The 18,856-nt window shown below is 39.5% G+C and overlaps 1 protein-coding gene across 1 annotated transcript in view; it reads left to right on the top strand.

The window, feature by feature from the left end:
• Nucleotides 1-18,856, top strand: part of Pten (phosphatase and tensin homolog) — a 75,223-nt gene that overhangs the window by 18,786 nt on the left and 37,581 nt on the right. The window contains exon 3 of the mRNA XM_036166635.1: nucleotides 18,559-18,603. Coding sequence (XP_036022528.1) covers nucleotides 18,559-18,603 — 45 coding nt within the window. The remainder of the gene's footprint in view (nucleotides 1-18,558; nucleotides 18,604-18,856) is intronic.

The raw sequence follows: 18,856 nt of genomic DNA on the forward strand, positions 1-18,856 counted from the left end.
GTGACTGATTAAGTTGTGTATGTTTATGTAAAACTTCATATAGTGGTGTTTGATATAGTGCTTATAAAAGGGAGTTGTTGGAAATATGAAAGACAAAATTAAGAGATTTATAATTAACATAATTTTCCAAGTGAAATTGTCATGTAATTCAGAAAAGTGTTTCTCAAGGCCCAGTTAAAAATACTTTATGACCTAAGAATATATGAAATTGCCTGTTGGGCAAGTTAGTCTTAATATATCCTAATTTCAGAATTAAAATACATGTAAATGAACACTAAATTTTTAGTACAAACTACAGTGGTATTTTAATAATTCATTAATATTGGGTTTTGCTATGCTTGCTATGCTAGTTTTGAAGTACTTTAATGGAATTAAATGTTAAAATTCTGGATTATTTCCTTTGTACTCATAATGTCTTTCATGGAACTTTTAACTGCTTTGTGATTATCTGGATTTAAATAGGGAAAGCATTTTGTAACTTACAAAGTAGTATGCAGCTGTAGGATGCCTTTGTAATGGTGTATTAATACATGATTTTATACCGTTATATGAGTTAGCTGTCAGTTTTCCCAAGTGGTTAATTGTTATTGTATTAAGTTGTGCTCATTTAGATGTTTACTATAGTATTATTTATGTTTTGTTCAGGTTGACATTTCACTATAAAATCTACCAAAACAAATGTCCAAACCTCTGTACCACTTTGTAATTTCCATTGAACTTTAGGTTGTACTGTTAGAGGTACTGTTTAAAAATTAAAAAAATAGGGAAATGCATTTGCCTCCTCATAATTGGTAGAACATAGTGGGAGGGTCAAGTGTTCATCTTATTACTCTTTAACTAATAAAAACTCAGGAGTCAGATATCAGGGTAAGAACCTGAATGATCAGAGAAGCATTGGAGAAATGACCAGCAACCTCCTCTTTCTCTCTCTGTCTCTCTCTGTCTGTCCCTCCCCCCCCCCCCCCCCCCCCCTCTCTCTTGTTCCTCCATCCAAAAGGGCCAGAGACCCTTTCTCAGCCCCACCCTACTACTTTCTGTGTCTGTGTCCTCAGTTCTCTGAAACCTCTGTGGTCATTTTGGTCAGCTAGTAGCTAGCTCTGCCCTCTGATTCAGACAAACTATTGTCAGTCTCGGGGGCATCAGAGTGCAATCAAAATATCACACTGCAGAAGGTTATACTTCGCATGACAGGCCGTAGGAGCAGCAGCTTGGGAGTGACGACACAGAGAAGATTAAATAGGCCCTAGAAAAAGGACAGGACAGTTTTGAGTCTCAAGTTGCAGAATATGGTAAATGAGCAGTCTGGCCAGATAAGGGTCACCAGATAATGTATTTTCTGCTTTGATGCAGAATTGTTTATGTATTGGTAAAATTATTAAGGCCACTCTACGTAGTTAAAAGGGAGGTTTATTTTGTGGGGTAACTTAGAAATGATAGGTTGCAGGGTCTGGGAAAGGGATGGCTCCGTCAGGCGGTGTTCTCTGGAGAATTCTGCTCTGCTCAGTCTACCAACAGCGTCCAGGGTCCTGGAACCAAGAGAAGCCTCTCCTTTGGATCCTGGGTCTAAAGCGTACTCTCAGCCCCGCCTTGTAGGCGTGACCATTACCGAAGCCTCAATGGGGGTTGGAACTTCCAGGCCAAGGCTGGAATGGCTACCCACTACATTTATGCCCTGTGTGTAATGCCTCATAAGATGAGCTATTTCACATCAATTTTATTTTCAACCAAGGACCAATTTAACCAAGCCAAATTAGTACTTCAGCTGAATCAAACAAGGGTGTGAATACTTGGAATAGAGAGGAAATTACCTGGCCATGTAAGGTTCTTCTGAGTGATCTGGCATGTAAATTTTATATTAGTTTATGTTAAGTATAAATTATTGAGGGTGATTGATCATCTTTTAGGTTATTGTTAAATTCCAGTTTCTAGACCTTTACCACTGATTGATTATTAGACCCTATACTGTAATAACTCAACCAAAAATATGTTGTGTTGGGAAGGTAGTTTGGTCCTGAATCTTCTGGCTTTGTAACTCTTACTCCTGGACTTTGTCAGATGTTTTTCTTTTTTCTTTTTTTTGCCAGAGCTGAGGACCAAACCCAGGGCCTTGAGCTTGCTAGGCAAGTGCTTTACCACTGAGCTAAATCCCCAACGCCCAGATGTTTTTCTTAAGTTCTTATCTGGATTATCTAGCTAGTTCTTCCTTCCTTCCTTCCTTCCTTCCTTCCTTCCTTCCTTCCTTCCTTCCTTCCTTCCTCCCTCCCTCCTTCCCTCCCTCCCTCCCTCCCTCCCTCCCTCCCTTTTGTTTTTTCGAGATACAGTTTCTTTCTCTGTGTAGCTTTGGAGCCTGTCCTAGGACTCGCTCTGTAGACTAGGCTGGCCTCGAACTCACAGAGATCTACCTGCCCCTGCCTCCCAAGTGCTGGGATTAAAGGCCTGAGCCACCACCAGTTAGCCAGTTGTTCTTTTAGCCAGCTGATTTTGCTGCCTCTTATAATGTTTTTAGCATAGCAGCATGGAGAATTAGCTGTGTATAAAACTATGCTCCTTGATGGATTTGTTGTTGTTGTTTGTTTGTTTGTTTGTTTGATAAGATAAATGATCAGTAAGGCATGGATAGCTTCTGTTTACCAGCCCCTGCCCTCTATTGTAGTAAAGGATGAACAGTGACTAGGTGTAGTTAGAGTTTTCCTGCCTGGCCCATGGTCAGGACAAATCTCTCTTACCCGCCAGTCCCACAGTTGCTCAGACCCAACCAAGAAAGCACACAGAAACTTATATTGCTTATAAACTGTATGGCCGTGGCAGGCTGCTTGTTATCTACCTTTTTTATCTTAAATTAACCCATTTTTGTTAATCTATACTTTGCCACATAGCGTGTGGCTTACCAGTCAGTGTCTTTACATGTTGCTTTCCATGGCGGCGGCTGGCGGTGTCTCCCCCCTTTTTTTTATGTAAATTAACCCATTTATTAGAGAGCAGGCAGCTGTATAAGTTTTTATGTGCTTTCTTGGTTGGGTCTGAGCGACTGTGGGACTGATTGGCAGATGAGAAAGATTTGTCCTGACTGGGCCAGGCAGAAAAACTCTAACTACAACTAGGAAGCAAGATAACACTTTTCCTACACACTAAAATGCCTACAAATAATATTTTGGGGTGTTTTTTCTGGAGAGAGGGTCTCACCTAAGTAGCCTTGGCCAGCCTGGAAGTCCCTATGTAGACCAGTCTGGTCTTGAACTCACAGGTATCTGCTTGCCTCTGCCTCTGAGTGCTGGGATTAAAGGTAAGCGCCACCATATCAGCCCTTGCAAATAACTCTTAATTAACATGGCTTTATGATTGACCTTTCCAGAGTTTCTGTGTTCAACATCTAGATGACTGCCTACTTGAGCTTGTTTACACTATATTGGTGATATTAGCAATAATCAGCGATTCTTTTTTGCTTTAAAGATGATAACTCTCAGTAGAAATATTTTAGTTTTCATATACATACCTTTTATGTTAGTTACTGTTGGCATCTGTCACCAAATCACCTGGCGGAAACAGGTATTGAAGAGAGTCTGCTCATGGTTTGGGAGGGAGTTCAGTCTGTCACGGATGAGAAGGCAGGGTGGAGGCACTCCATCCATTCATCCATCCGTGGCATCAGTAACTTGCAGCAGAAGTTCATGGTGGAAGGACTGTGTGGCAGTCGACTCCTCATGGTAGTGGACAGGAAGCAGGGACTAGAGGACTGTTCAGATACCTGCCCCCAGTGACTGATTTCTGTCAGCTGCATTTTACTTCCAAAAGGCTCCCTGTGCGGGGATCCAGATTCAATCCATAACATCATTGCTCTTTTATTAATAAAACTTTTTTTCAGTTGATCTTTCCTCACTTTGTCTAGTAGGGCTTCCAAAAGGTATTTTAAGTATTTTTCGTTTATCCAGTTACATATTTTCTTATGATTTCCCCCACAAGTTTTATACTGTATAAAACTTAATTCTTTGTTATTGTACTATATCACTTCCTGGAGTAAAGTGAACTTAAATTGCAAATATCTTCATGCTTAAATTGTCCTGTGATTAAAGGTTTGTGATATATAGTGTTATGGTAATTGAAATTTCATATTTGAGAATTTGAGACAAATATTTAACTTTTCCATTTGAAATCAGGGATTAATATAAACCATGAAAATGGAGAAATGAACCAAGTTGGAGCTTTGCTTTCTCTCTCTCTCTCTCTCTAAGACAAGGTTTCTCTGCGTAGCCTTGGCTGTCCTGGAACTCGCTCTGTAGATCATGCTGACCTTGAACTCAGAGAGATCCACTTGCCTCTGTCTCCCAAGTGCTAGTGCACCACCACCTAGCTGGAACTTTGCTTTCTTAATTGCAGATGATTTGCTCACTCTATAAGGAATTAACACTGATGGAGGACAGGTCAAGACTGCCCAGGGGAGGGAAATAAAGAACATCTCCACTATAGTTTTTCTCTTTCCTGTCTATTTCTTGCACTAAGGTCTTTCCCTGAGCTAGGGGTAGTATGAAACCACGCTTTGTTCTAATAGTTCATTACTCTTTGATTTGTGCATTTACATTGTCCCATAGGCCAAGATCAAAGTGCCCTGTTTCTAAATCTAAGCAGTCTTTAGCAGACTGGTGCATAGTGTACTGAAGGGGTGTTATCTTGTGAACTGGTGTGCCCCTAATGAATCAGGAAATGTGGATGTAACAGAGGCAAACTGCCTTCTACACAGATTCTTCACAATGCCACCATGTGTACCTTTTCCCACCTTTGATGTTTCTTTCAAGTTTTCTTTTGTAATTTGTTAACTCTCATCTTCCTAGACATTGTTTTCATGGAGCTTAATTTAGGAAGTGTTGAAAATGAAAAAGTTAAGCATACAAATTTTTTTCTCCTTGTCTAAATCTGTGGCAATTTATTGTAAAGTTTATGGTAAGAAGAACATTTTTATAGTTTTGCTGTGTTTTAAGGTAGGATCATGCTATGTGGCCCAGGCTGACTTATATAGTCCAGACTGGTTTTGAACTCATGATTCTTATGCTTGCATCTGTGGGTGCTGGCATTATAAGTATGTCCACCAAGCCCAGTTTACTCATAGTTTTTAATAAGGAAAAAATTAGAACTCAATTTTATGACATAATGATGTAGCAAAAGACTTACCTGTTACTGTCTTGTATACTTAGCTTCCTTACCCATGTGTAACCTGTTATAGATTCAAGAGTCTATTCTTTTTTGGCTGTTAGCATGTACATTTTCTCTCTGAAGAAACTGCAAATGTTCAATTCTTAATTATATGTACATCCATCAGTCAAACTTAATTGTATGTTGATTTTCATTAAGTGAGAAGTATTTGTTATTCTATCATCATTATTGACTATCAATTAAAAATAAGACTTGGAAACAGATTATTTAGAGGCCAACTTCACAATAATGAATAGGAAAAAAGTTCTTCCATTCTCTCGTTTCTTTTTCCTTCCCTGCCTCTTTCCCACTTAAAGTGAGTTCATAGACCAATCAGTCATTGTTTTTGAACTGTGTAATTTGAGCGACATTTAATATTTCCACAGTATAGCCAGAGGTGATGCAGTTACTATGTATACCAAATTCTAGAACATTTTTGTCACTCCTGAAGAAAGCCCCATTCCCATTGGCTGCCTCTCACTTTTGCAGACCATATTTCCTTGCTCATAGGGAGATCTAGTGATTTAGACAATAAAAATATTATGGGCACAAATCTGGCTTTGCTATTTTAATAGTGGATATTATTTTCAGTACATTATTTACTTACTATTTATATGTATTAATTATTCTAGTTTGCATATACCATCTTACTAAGTTTTAGACTGAATCTAATCCACGATTCACTTTTATAAGTGATTTAAAAGAAACTGAGGGCTGGAGAGATGGCTCAGGGGTTAAGAGCACTGACTGCCCTTCCTTCCAGAGGTCCTGAGTTGAATTCCCAGCAACCACATGGTGGCTCACAACCATCTGTAATGAGATCTGGTGCCCTCTTCTGGCCTGCAGTCATATATGCTGTATACATAATAAATAAATAAATCGTAAAAAAAAAGAAAAAGAAAAAGAAAAAAATTGAAATCTTCAATTGCCACATCTTGGAAGTAGAAAGAGTCCATGTCTGTGAGATTCCAGAGTTGATTTTTTTTTCTCTATTGCTCGTTATTATTGAATTTGAGACAGGGTATCATTATGTAGCTAAGGCCAGACTTGAACTCACGATCTTCCTGACTTCTCATCCCTAGTGCTGGGTTCATCATCTGCCCAGAGAAGTTTTCTCTTTTTTTTATTGGGAGTGGGGGTCATCACTAGGTGCTGGATCACTGTATAGCACTCAAGCTACTTTCCTTAATACCTGTTTTCCTGTGTGTCAGGACAAAATCTGGACTATATTTAAAATCAGGAAGCCTCATGCAGAAACATGCATTTTTCGCTTATTTTAAAAAGCTGATAGAACTGTCAAAACTGAAGTCACATTCCTGTGTGATGCATCAGCTAGGGTTGTGTAATTCCTGACCTTTGTCACTGAGCACATTGTTAAGGTGCCATTTCTCTTCTGCTGGCAGACTGATCACAAGGCACTAAAGACTAACTGTGATTCTGTATAAACTCAGTATTTTTGCTTTATTAGTGCATGTACAGCAAGATTTTGGTACTTAATACCCTGAAAATGCACTATAAGAGACCGGAGAGATAGCTCAGAGGTTAAGAAAACTGGGTGCTCTTGCAAGAGACCTGGGTTTGGTTCATAGCACCCACACAGTGGCTCAGAACTGCCTATAGTTCCAGTTCCAGGAGATCTGATGTCCTCTTCTGAAGGGCATCAGACACTCATGTGCTCTAGATGTGTACAAGCAGTCAAAACACTCATACACATAAAATAAAATAAAAATCTTAAAAAAAAAAAAAAGTACTTGCTGGGCAGTGGTGGCACATGCCTTTAATCCCAGCACTTGGGAGGCAGAAGCAAGTAGATCTCAGTGAGTTCGAGGCCAGCTTGGTCTACAGAGTGAGTTCCAGGACAGCCAGAACTGTTATACAGAGAAACCCTGTCTCGAAAAACAAACAAACAAACAAACGTACTTGTGTTCTCTATAATTTTTCTAAAACACACCAGAGGATCAGCATAGAATTCTGATCTCCAGTTACCAGGAGTCCAGAGCAAGTGTTTCTCTTATACTGCTTTCTCATTTTGTCGTGTAGAAGAAAATGCCTTAGTCTGTTCATTTCTGTTTGTTCTTTGACTTGGTGTCTAGTTAAAAAAGAACTAATCGAGCCCATTTGTGTCTGAACATACAGTTTATCTGAACATAGTGGGTCTTCTGTTGCTGAGCTGGGTGTGTGTGGGCGAGTCTTTGCTTGTAGGCTTTACTATGCTGGTCAAGTCCTACTTTTTCTTGTCTCTCCACTATTGTGTTAAAGTGTTGTGTATATCAAAGTGTGCAATTATTACTTTAGAACATTTCTTATTTTCATTTTGTTATATTTGTTTGGTCTTATGTAGTCTAGGCCTGCCTTGAACATCTGATCCTCCTGCCTCTGCCTCTCAAGTTCTGGGATTACAGAGGTATAACTCTGTGCCCAGCTGCTTTAGGTATTTGGGTGGTCTCTCACTAGATGTCTAAATGCTTAAATTACAATTACTAAAATCTTCTTGATGTGTTGATATTTTTGTTTTTTATCTCATACTTTAAATCTAATATATTTTCTGATACTACTCACTTTTGATTATCACATAATTTTTTTTGCCCTCTTTCAATCTGTGCCTATACATTTAAAAATCTGTTTGTGCTGGTGTGTTGTGGGGATAGTATGTTATTGGATCATGTCTTTTGTATGCTTTCTGCCAGTCTTTGTCTTTTGATTGGAGGGTTTAATTTGTTTGCATGGATACAGGGAGAGTTAGTGTCCTACAATTTGCTATTTGTTTCTGATTTGCCTGACTGCTTTTTGTGTTCAGTTGATGTTTTATAATGAAATGTTTTAATTTCTTGGTGTTTTTATTCTGGATCTATTTTCCTTGTGGTTATCATAGGAATTTCATTTAACATTCTAAAGTTATAATACCAGCTTACCTTCAGAAGTATTCAAGCCTTGGTTCCTGTATAGTTCCACCCTTGCTTCCTGTTAGCTTTAAAAAAAAATCATAAAGTTGTGTCTTTTTAATGCTATATAGCCATAATTTAATAATTGGATTTTTTAAAATACCATGTCTAAAATCATGCGGAAAACAAAATGTGGAATTACAAGCTAAAGTTATACTACTGTTAGATTTCATCTTTTTTGGTTGTAATTGTCATTTCTCAGAGGTCTTTATTTTGTCCTGTAGCTTCAAGTTGCTATAGTTCCCTTTATCTGAGGTTTCAGCTTAGGTATGGTCGATAGTTGTTCAAAAATAATATTTGCCAAGCTGGGTGGTGGTGGTGCATGCCTGTAATCCCAGCACTCAGGAGGCAGAGGCAGGGATCTCTGTGAGTTCACAGCCAGTCTGGTCTACAGTGCAATGATCCGGGACAGGCACCAAAACTACACAGAGAAACCCTGTCTCGAAAAACCAAACAATAACAACAACAACAACAACAACAACAACAACAACAACAAAACACTATTTGCCTTTCCTCTTTTGAGAGAAGTACTGTATTTATATAAATTTCATTATGTTATAGCGTTAGAAATTGTTGTGTTTAAATATTACTGTTAATGTTTTTCTGTGCCTGGTTTATTAAACTGGCACAGGTAAGTATGTGTAGGAAAAGTGTATGTGTGTTCACAGTTTTAGGCAGCCACTTTGGGAGGAGGATGTAGTGTGATGTATCCTCTGAGAAGAAGCTTTTGTGTTGTGAAATGTTGTATCATTCCTACTTGAAGGACTGACTAGCATTTCTTTGAAGGACTAGTCTGGTGGTAATAAGTTTCCTCAACCTTTGTTTCTCTGGGACTATCTCAGTATTCCTCATTTTTAAAAAATGATTTATTTTTATTTTATGTGCATTGGTGCATTGCCTGCATGTGTGCCTGTGTGAGGGTGTTGGATAGTTGTGAGCTGCCATATGGATGCTGGTCCTCTGGAAGAGCAGCAGTGCTCTTAACCACTGAGCCGTCTCTCCAGCCCACTAGTCCTCATTTTTAAAGGACAGTTTTGCTGGATAGTTTTGGTTGACATTTTTGTCTTCTAGGACTTTAAATATTGTGTCCTTGCTTCCTAACTCCTCAAGATTTCTGAGGGGAGAAAATCCGCTGATACGAGGCTTCTTTGTGACACGTTGCTTCTTTCATTCTGCAGGTTTCCTTCCTTCCTTTCCTTTCCTTTCCTTTCCTTTCCTTTCCTTTCCTTTCCTTTCCCTTCCCTTTCCCTTTCCCTTCCCCTTCCCCTTTCCCTTTCCCTTCCCCTTCCCCTTCCCCTTCCCCTTCCCCTTCCCCTTCCTTCCCCTTCCCCTTCCCCTTCCCCTTCCCCTTTCCCAGCTGACAGAGTTTTTGTAAAGACAGCGGTCTCACAGTTCGGCTGGCCTGAAGCTCTCTAATATATGCAAGAATGTACTTGAACTTCTGGGCCTCTTGCTTCCACCTAGCTAGCACTGGGATTTCAGGCAAGCACCACCATGAGAGGCTTATGCAGAGCTGGGGACGGATCCCAGGGCTTTGTTAGGCAAACACTCTTATCAAATGAGGTACACCCTCAGTCTGTCTTTGTCTTTTGATGGTTTGATGATCATTTGTCTGGTAAGTCTGAGTTTTTGTGACTTGTGGTTCATTGAGCCACAACTTCTTTATATTTATATCTTTCATCAGATTTGAGAAGTTTTTGATTATTCTACAAATAAATCTCTTTCTGGAATCCTTAAGGTAAATAAGTTAGCCCAGTTGATAGTGTCTCATAGGTTGGTTAATACCTACTTTGCTTCAGTAAGTTAATTTCAGTATTTTGATCATATTTGTCCTCTGACCTCAACTCCTTCCAGATCCTCCCAAACCTCCCTACCTATATAACTTTATGTTGTGTTCTGCCACACTCTCCCCAAGTCAGGTCCAGTTAGTGTTGGGCAGCTACTTCTAGGTGTGTTGCTCATCCTGGAGTGTGCTTTACACCATTAAAGAACTAACTTCCCCTCTCCTGGTAGTAAATCCCGATAGCTCCTCAGCTGGGGTGGGACTTTGCTCGTCTATGGCACGCTGGACCTTTTTTTTGGCTTGAGCTTTCACTTAGCAGAGTAATAGTTGGTTTTCACCTAAAGTTCATGACCTTTTTAGTCACAGGCTCTAGGCCTCGTTTTGACAATGTTAGATATGGATTCCAGCTTATTGAACAGACCTTAAATCTAATCAAAAAGTTGTTACTCCTATATTTGTGCTCAGATCTACTTTTTATTTTTTCTAATATATTTTATTTTATTCTTTTTACTGTATTTTTCAGCCATGGCTAGGATTACAAGTTTGTACTCTTATGTATGCTGTTCTATTTAGAGTTTTGTTAAAAAATTTTTTATATATTTTGATTACATTCTTTCCCCTCCTCCAACTCTTCCCAGATCTTTCTCCCTCCCTCCCACCAACCCAACTTCATATTCTTTTTCTTTGTCCTTCTCAAAAAGGAAAAAAACAAAAAATGAAAGTCAAAACAAACACCGAGTAGTGGTAGTACACACCTTTAATTCCAGCACTTGGAAGGCAGAAGCAGGTGGATCTCTGTGAATTCCAGGATAGCCTGGTCTACAGGATGACTCCCAGAACACCAGAGCTACACAGAGGAAACTGTGTTTTGAAAAACAAAAAACAAAGACAAAGTAGAAAGCATAAAAAACATGGAGTCTGTTTTGTGTTGGCTAATGCTCCTGGGCATGGGGGCAGACCTGGAATGTGGTGGATATATCCAATAACACTCTGTTGGAGAAAAACTGATTTTCTGTTTCCCAGTAGGTATCACTGCAAATAATTTCTTGGTTAGGGGCAGGACTTTGTGTCTACTTCCCCTGGGATTTGGTTTGGTTTGAACTTGAGCAGGTATTGTGCATGCTGTGACAGTCTCTGTGAGTTTGTATGTGTATTGCCCCTGTTGTGTCTGGAAGATACTGTGTCCTTGGAGTCATTTATTACCTATAGCTCTTACAGTCTGCCTTCCTCTTCTGTACAGATAGATCCCTGAACCTTGAGGAAAGGGTTTCAATAAAGACATTCAGTGCTTCAAAGTCTCTCAATCTGCAAACTGTCCAGTTGTAGGTCTCTGTGTTAATAACCATCTATTCCAAAAAGAAGCTCTGATAAGGGCTGAGTGATACACTCATCTGTGAGTAGAGCAATATGTTGTTAGGAAACATGTTATTTTTGTATTCCTTCTACAGAATAATAGTAGGTTTTCTCCTAGAGCCACAACATATATTTAGCCTCAAGTTCTTCTTGGCCACTTTAGAAGGTCACTTGAGAAAGACATGAGTTCCATCTTATGGAATGGGCTGTACATAAATTTAATTTTAAAAAAGTGATTAGTTACTCCCATAACATTTGTGCCACTGTTGGACCAGTATATATGCCTGCGTGCAGGCAGGTCTCTGTTGTAGGTCGAAGGGTTTGTAGCTGGGTTGTATTGATGACTTCTTTCTCCTCCAGTAGTGTGCAAAGTACCTTCCAGCACCATGAATTCTAGTCAGTAGTGGTGATGCTTCTGGTTGGCACCTGCTCAGTTTCTCTGTGTTCCATGACACAAGTAAGTGTATCTCCAGCAATAGGCCCCTTACTATCTGGTTGTGGAGGAAAACAATAGCCTTGGCAGGTGGGGTTCCAAATGTGTGCTACTGTACCTTGTTCTCTATGTGAGTTTGGGGTCTCTAAACTTGGGTCCTCATACCTTCGAGTAATGTGCTTTACTGACTGAGGTGTCTTTCCAGCCCTGGATTTCTCATTTTTAAAAAATTTAAAATATTACATTCTTTGTGTGTTGGGGGATGTGCTTGTGCCATGCCACATGTGTAGAGGTCAGAGGTCAAATTAAAGTTGTTTCCTTTACTATGTGGTTCCTAGAGATCAAACTCATCTCTAGGCTTGGTGACAACAGTCTTTACCTTCTGAGCCATCTTGTTTGTGCCTCCTCCCCTCATTTTAAGCAAGCAAACAAACAAACAAACAACAATAACAACCCAGAAACTGTCTTTTCCTTTCCTGCCTCGGCCCCCTGGATGCTGGGAATACCACCATACTCAACTCCTTTCTTTCACTTTATTGGTATTTCTGTTTATCATTTCCCTGATCTCAGCCATGTATTTGTTTAGCTTTCTGAGTACCATTAAGGTAAAAAAAAATTCTGTCTAGTAAATTTGCTGTCAGGTTTTTTTAAGAGACAGTTTTTTTGACTAATTTTTTCCCCTTTGAGAGATGCACACTTTCTATTTTGGTGTGTGTGTGTGTGTGTGTGTGTGTGTGTGTGTGTGTGTGTGTGTGTGTTGGCTGAAGACTGGAACCTGACTCTTCTGGAGTGGAACAATTCTCCCCTTTTCTAGAGTTTGCCCAGCTTTAGGTGGGTATTTCAGTGCTGGATATGTGCTTATGCTATAAATTTAAGGCCTGGGCTTTGTTCTGGGCGTAGGGATGACTTCCTCATTCCTCTTGTCTGTGTAATTGCTCTCCATTGTTACTATTAACTGTTGGACTTGTTGAAGGAGGGGAAAGGGAGGGGCAGAAGGAGGCTCTAAGTCCTTCAAGTCTTCAATTGGTGGGGATTGAAGAGTGGTCAGACCAGCTGCCTCCCTGTCTACACATGTGTGATCAGAAGCACAATTAGTGACCAGAACACAGATTGCTAATACTGGAACACAGGCCTCTGTAGAGGTCATCATTATGGGCTGGGATGAGTAGACTCTGCTTCATGGAACTAAAATCAGGGCTGTGGAAACGGCTCAGTTGGTAAAGTGCTTGCTATGTATAAGCATGAGGATCTGAGTTCAAATCCCTAGAACCCATGCAAAAACCAGATGAATGGCATGGCATGTTTATGTAACACCAGTGATGGGGAGGGAGGCAAAGAGGACTGGATCCTGGGGGCTTGCTGACCTCCTAGCTTAGCCAAAATAATGAGCTCCATGTTCAATGAGACCCAGTTTCAAAAACATAGCAAGTTCTAGGGTCATAAAGCAATACCTGTAGTCTGCTCCTGGCCTCCCTGTGCCACACATGCATTCAACACACAGGAGATAATAGCGCGCGCGCACACACACACACACACACACACACACACACACACACACACACACTAACTTGTGGAAACCGTCAGCCTTTGTCTAGACTCCCCAGAGCCTGAGTGGGCACATGGCAAAGGTTCTGCAAGTGTAGTTGGTAGATGAATGTTGATTTCTGGTGCTGCCTTTTCTGTCCTCTCTCTTTAACGTGTGTGTGTGTGTGTGTGTGTGTGTGTTTTGGTCTTCTTTGGGAGGGGAGGTAACACTTTTCTAGCATCTGAAATATGTATTATCTAGATTTATTTAATAAGAAATCTCCCATGCTTGTGCAAGCAACCTCAGTTAAACTCAGTGAGACATATGCACACAAAGACATCAAAGTTGTTTCTTTTTTTTGGTTTGTTTGTTGAGTCAGGGCTTCTCTGTGCAACAGTCCTGGCTGTCCTGGAGACTAGGCTGGCCTCAAACTTAGAGGCCTCTCCCTCCAGAGGCTGGGATAAAGACCTGCAACACCACTGCCCGCCTGACATCAAAGTTGGGAAAAAGGGGTTCAGCAGGGATAGCAGTGGAGGTAAGAGAGAGCAGTGGGGGAGTATGCATATCAGGATTGCTTCAAGTATGGTATAGTTAGGAAAGAGGGGTCTAGATTGTGCAGGTTTAGGGAGTATTGCCTCTCTGCTTTTGTCTATTTAAATATCTGTAGGTAAGTTTGCCCATTTCTCTGTGGAAAGGACTATCTTCTTGCCTCTCCCCCGTTTCCTTTCTGTTGTCAGACTTAAAAGCTGAGCCAGATGTGGTCATGAAATTCCTGAGAGGACAGTGAGGGAATTGGTGGATGTTTCCCTAAGTGATCAAGTTCTTTGAGGGAATCACCCCCCCCCCCACACACACCTCTTTTGAAATGCTGTACTGTGTCCTTTAAAGGGCTTCTTTCTTCTGGTAGTCTTGCTGTGGCTCACATGCTAGCTAAGAAACCATAATGTACAACTAACTGTTAAAGGGGACATACAAATATGATTTCAACTTAAAACACACTATAGGAAATAGTCTTTGAAAATAATTATGAGTTCTTGTTTGCAAAGGACAGAAAGTGTCTTTAACTTAATCAGAAAGAAATACTGCTTTGTAGGAAGTTTGTATCTTGGAAAGTGGAAGGTCTAGGAAGTTGTAGGGGCTGCAGTCTGCTTAGGACCTTGTGTTAGACACCTGCTATGCATGCTCCTGCTGCCCTGCCTACCTACATCCTGCTGGCTGCCTGCGAATTGGCAGCTCCTCCAGTGAGATAAATCTCTGAAGAATCTATTCTCCTCTGCCTGGCTTCTAGCTCTGTAAGAGTCAACATCTGAGAGAGAGAGAGAGAGAGAGAGAGAGAGAGAGAGAGAGAGAGAGAGAGAGAGAGAATATGAGTGAGAATGAAACACCTGCTTCTGATCCTTTAGGGTTTGCTAACTGGTCAGCAGAAGGATGGCAAAGCTTCCCTGTGAAACGCTTATGCTTTATCCCCCCTCAGATCTTTGGAGCTGTGTTTACACACAAAAAACCTGTGTTTTTTGTTTTAATATTATTTCCTCAATTTTTCTTCTGTGTGTGTGTGTATGTACACTCTTGGACTTTCCAGCTTCCAGAGCTATGGACAGTTAATTTCTCTTTTTTTTATAAATTACCAAATCTACTTGGGCATGGTGTGCACACTCGGTGTTTATGTGTGTGTTGACTTTCTTTTCAACTTATTTTTCTTTTGGATTGTTTTTTTCTAATGGTTTCTGTGAGCTCTAAAAAGTAAGGAAACTGCTTTGATTCCTTTCGTTGACACAGCTTTATAATGAATACCCTTTCCTTCTATGCTATTAGATTGAGATTAGCTGTAGTTAGAGTTTTCCTGCCTGGCCCAGGCAGGACAAATCTCTCTTACCCGCCAGTCTCACAGTCGCTCAGACCCAACCAAGAAAGCACACAGAAACTTATATTGTTTACAAACTGTATGGCCGTGGCAGGCTGTTTGTTATCTATCTTTTTTATCTTAAATTAACCCATTTTTGTTTATTTATACTTTGCCACATGGCTTGTGGCTTACCAGTGTCTTTACATGTTGCTTTTCATGGCGGCGGTAGGCGGTGTCTCTCCCCAGCCTTTTACTTCCCATAATTTTTTTTTCTTCTTGTCCCGCCTATACTTCCTGCCTGGCCACTGGCCAATCAGAACTTTATTTACATAGAGCGATATCCACAACACTCGATATCCACAACAATTAGCAATTGATTACAGATATTGATAGGTTGTCTTTTGTTCAGAATTACTGATTGCTAACTTTGCTTTATTAATGTATATATTACAGAATATGCATATATTGGTTTTTCGAGACAGAGTCTCTGTGTAGCCCTGGCTGTCCTGGCCCTCTCTCTCTGTGGACCCTCCCTCCCGAGTGCTGGGGTTAAAGGCGGTGCTACCACCTCTCAACTGCTGGTTTTTTGTTTGTTTGTTTGTTTTGTTTTGTTTTTTGTTTTGTTTTTTTGTTTTGTTTTGTCTTGAAGAATTTATTGCAAAAGAGAATCCTAGAAAGTCTTACCAAATCCATAGCATTGTTGTTATTACGATTGCTGTTGCTTCTGAGTCAGTGTCTCACTCTGATCCTGATTTCAAACTCACTATATGGAACCACCTGCTTTCTGTGTGTTGAGTTTACAAGTGTGCTGTGAAAGCTAACACACATTCACCATGCCACTCAGTGGTTTGTTTTTTTAAAGTCATTAAAGTATATCTTTATGTTTTGTCTTTTTTAATATAATAGCATTTTTCTTCTCTGTCTTAGAATAATTTATAGTTTCCTCATGGACTTACAGTGAAATTCTCTCTTTAGTTCTCTTCTGTAGAGTCATAGGCTGTTGATGAAATGAAGCATTTGAAATGTTTTACAGAAGATCGGTATCGGATCTCACCATGCCAGTATTTCCTTCCTTGTCTGACGTGAACTCCAAAATTACATGAACACTTTCTCCCTGTTTCCTGACATTTCCAGAGTTGTAGTTTCCTTTAAAAAAATTATTTGTAGAAGAGAACTGGCCAAGCATTTCAATATTTTTTTTTTTAAAGAGAAAACTGCAGTAGTTAAAAGGAATAAAGTTCCTAATATTTTGCTGTATTCTTTCTTCTAGTTTTATATTGTATTCCAAGGATATACCTACTTCTGTTACCTGACTAGGACACAAATATGTTGGGTCATACTGCTTAATTTTCTTTTTTTAATTGAAAATAGATTTTTTCAGAAAAATGTTCTGATTATGATTCCCCTCCCCCATCTCCTCCCAGTCCCCCATCCAAATCCACACCCTTTCTTTCTCTCTCATTAAAAAACAGAGACATCTGAAAAAAATAGAGTAAAGTAATATAAGATAAAAGTAAACAAACCAGAATAGTACAAAACAAACAGCCAAACAAAAATGAAGAAAAGAGCCAAAGAAAAAGCACAAGAAACACATAGATTCAGAGATGCTCATGCTTGCACACAAAGAAATCCCGTAGAACCACAAAACTGGAAACTGCAATACAGATGTGAAAGATCTGTTCTTTCAGTTTTAATTTATTCACAAACCTGTCCCTTGGCTCTATAAATCTCACTATTGTTGAGATTTTTCTCCCTTTGTTGTTGTTTTTTTGTTTGTTTGTTTGTTTGTTTGTCGTCCCCCACCCCTTCTTCTGAGACAGGGTTTCTTCTTGTAGCCCAGACTGTCATGGCTCCCAAGTGCTGGGATTAAAGGCGTGAGCTGCCACCACCCACCACATGGTTGAGCACATTTGATGCTCATCAGTCTCCCCCTCTCCTGGAGTCTCCTGATGTGCTGACTCTGAACTAACTGCCTTCCTGTGTGTACAGCCTGTCTGAGATGCCCCTTTACCATCCTTCTTGGGGTTCTTATTTCTTCTTTTTCAAGTTGGGTTCCCCAGTTCCTAGAACCTGTCATCACCTATTATGATTTTTTTACTCTCAGTTAATGTATGGAAAACAAAATGACTTGTTGCTTAACCAATGCTTGTATTATATACTCACCTGTGATGTATCGTCTGTCTTGGTATAGCGTTCTAGGCTGGAAGTAATTTTTCCTGAAGATCAGACTTTGTATAGTTATTTTTAGAAGCTAATGTTAATGACAGTATCTTTGATGTCTTTTTTTTAATGTCATTTTTTTTTTTCTAGCAGACTTTAGGGTCTTGTGTTATCTTTGGCACTTAGAAATTCATAAAGATATGTGTGATTCTGTTTGAGTCTTTTTTTCCCCCTCCAAAGTCAATTTTATTGACTATTTATCCCTTTATCTTGAAAAACTCATGTTGGGCCTGTAGCTACTGGTAGAATGCTTTTGCAGCATGGCCGAGGCTCTAGGTTTAACCCCCCAGCACTGAGTAAACCCAGCTTGGTGACACATACTTGTGATCCCAGTCCTCCAGGGATGGAGGGGTGATTGAGGGTCAGAAATTAAGGTTTATCTACACTGCAGAGCGAATTCAGGACTAGCCTATGCTACATGAAACTGTCTTTCTCCTTTGACTTATAATTAATTCTTCAGCATTCTACCTTGCTGAGCCTTCTGTTACAGGCCTGGAGATTAAACAAATTTACATACATAAAGTGCTTAAAATAATATCTGGCGTGTAATCAGTGCTTTGGTACCTGTAATTATTGTTTAGTTTGACAGCTGACTTGAGGGAGTGGTCCGTTCCTTGGGTTTGAATCTTCCACTTACTAGCTACACACTTTAGGCAAAGTCTCCTAATCTCTTTCAGACTTATTTCCCTTCTCTGTAAAATGTAAGCTCCACCCTTGCGATGTTAGTGAGGAACAAGAGAGAATTTTCACAAGAGGAACATGTGGAAAATGCTTGAAAAACTTTGTACAGGATTACATTGCTACTTGTACCTTTCAAATATATATTTATATTTTTCATTAACACTAAATTTGCCAGGCATTGGTGGTGCACACCTTTATCCCCAGCACCTAGGAGGCAAAGGCAGTCTAAGTTTTTTTTAAAAAAAGAGTACGTTATTGCTTATGCTTTTTGTGGAAATCAGTATAAGCTAGGTACACTTGGGAATTGCTAAGATTGCCTTTTCAAGACATTACCATAATTTATTTGGTTGGAGACAATATGAAAATAGTTTTTGATAAAGTTGATTCTACTTCAGATTGTATAAATCTGTGTAATGTAATAATTATTAAATGAATGATATGAAGTTGGAGGGGATATGTATTCAGGTTATTAATAGTATTTGAGATTAGGGAAAATAAAATCTGTTTTAGTCCTGCTCAATATTATTGTAATTTGAAATGTTAGCTCATTTTTGTTAATGGTGGCCTTTTGTTTGTTTGTTTTGTTTTAAGGTTTTTGGATTCAAAGCATAAAAACCATTACAAGATATACAATCTGTAAGTATGTTTTCTTATTTGTATGTATGTTAAAATAACTAAATAAAAATTATTTCTTTATTGGAGTTAAAAATATATTTTAATAGAATTGGATTCCTAAGACAGTTGAAGTTGGAGAGAGAGGATTGTTGGATCTAGAAAGTGTGGTGATGAGGTACAACAGTGCTGGCACATTCATGTTACTTGATCTGCTTCAAAAGACTTGGCATCTCGCCCATCCTTGAGCCCATAATCATGTGATAATTTGAAATGT

This window comes from Onychomys torridus, chromosome 1 (assembly GCF_903995425.1).
Source record: "Onychomys torridus chromosome 1, mOncTor1.1, whole genome shotgun sequence".
Taxonomy (NCBI): domain Eukaryota; kingdom Metazoa; phylum Chordata; class Mammalia; order Rodentia; family Cricetidae; genus Onychomys; species Onychomys torridus.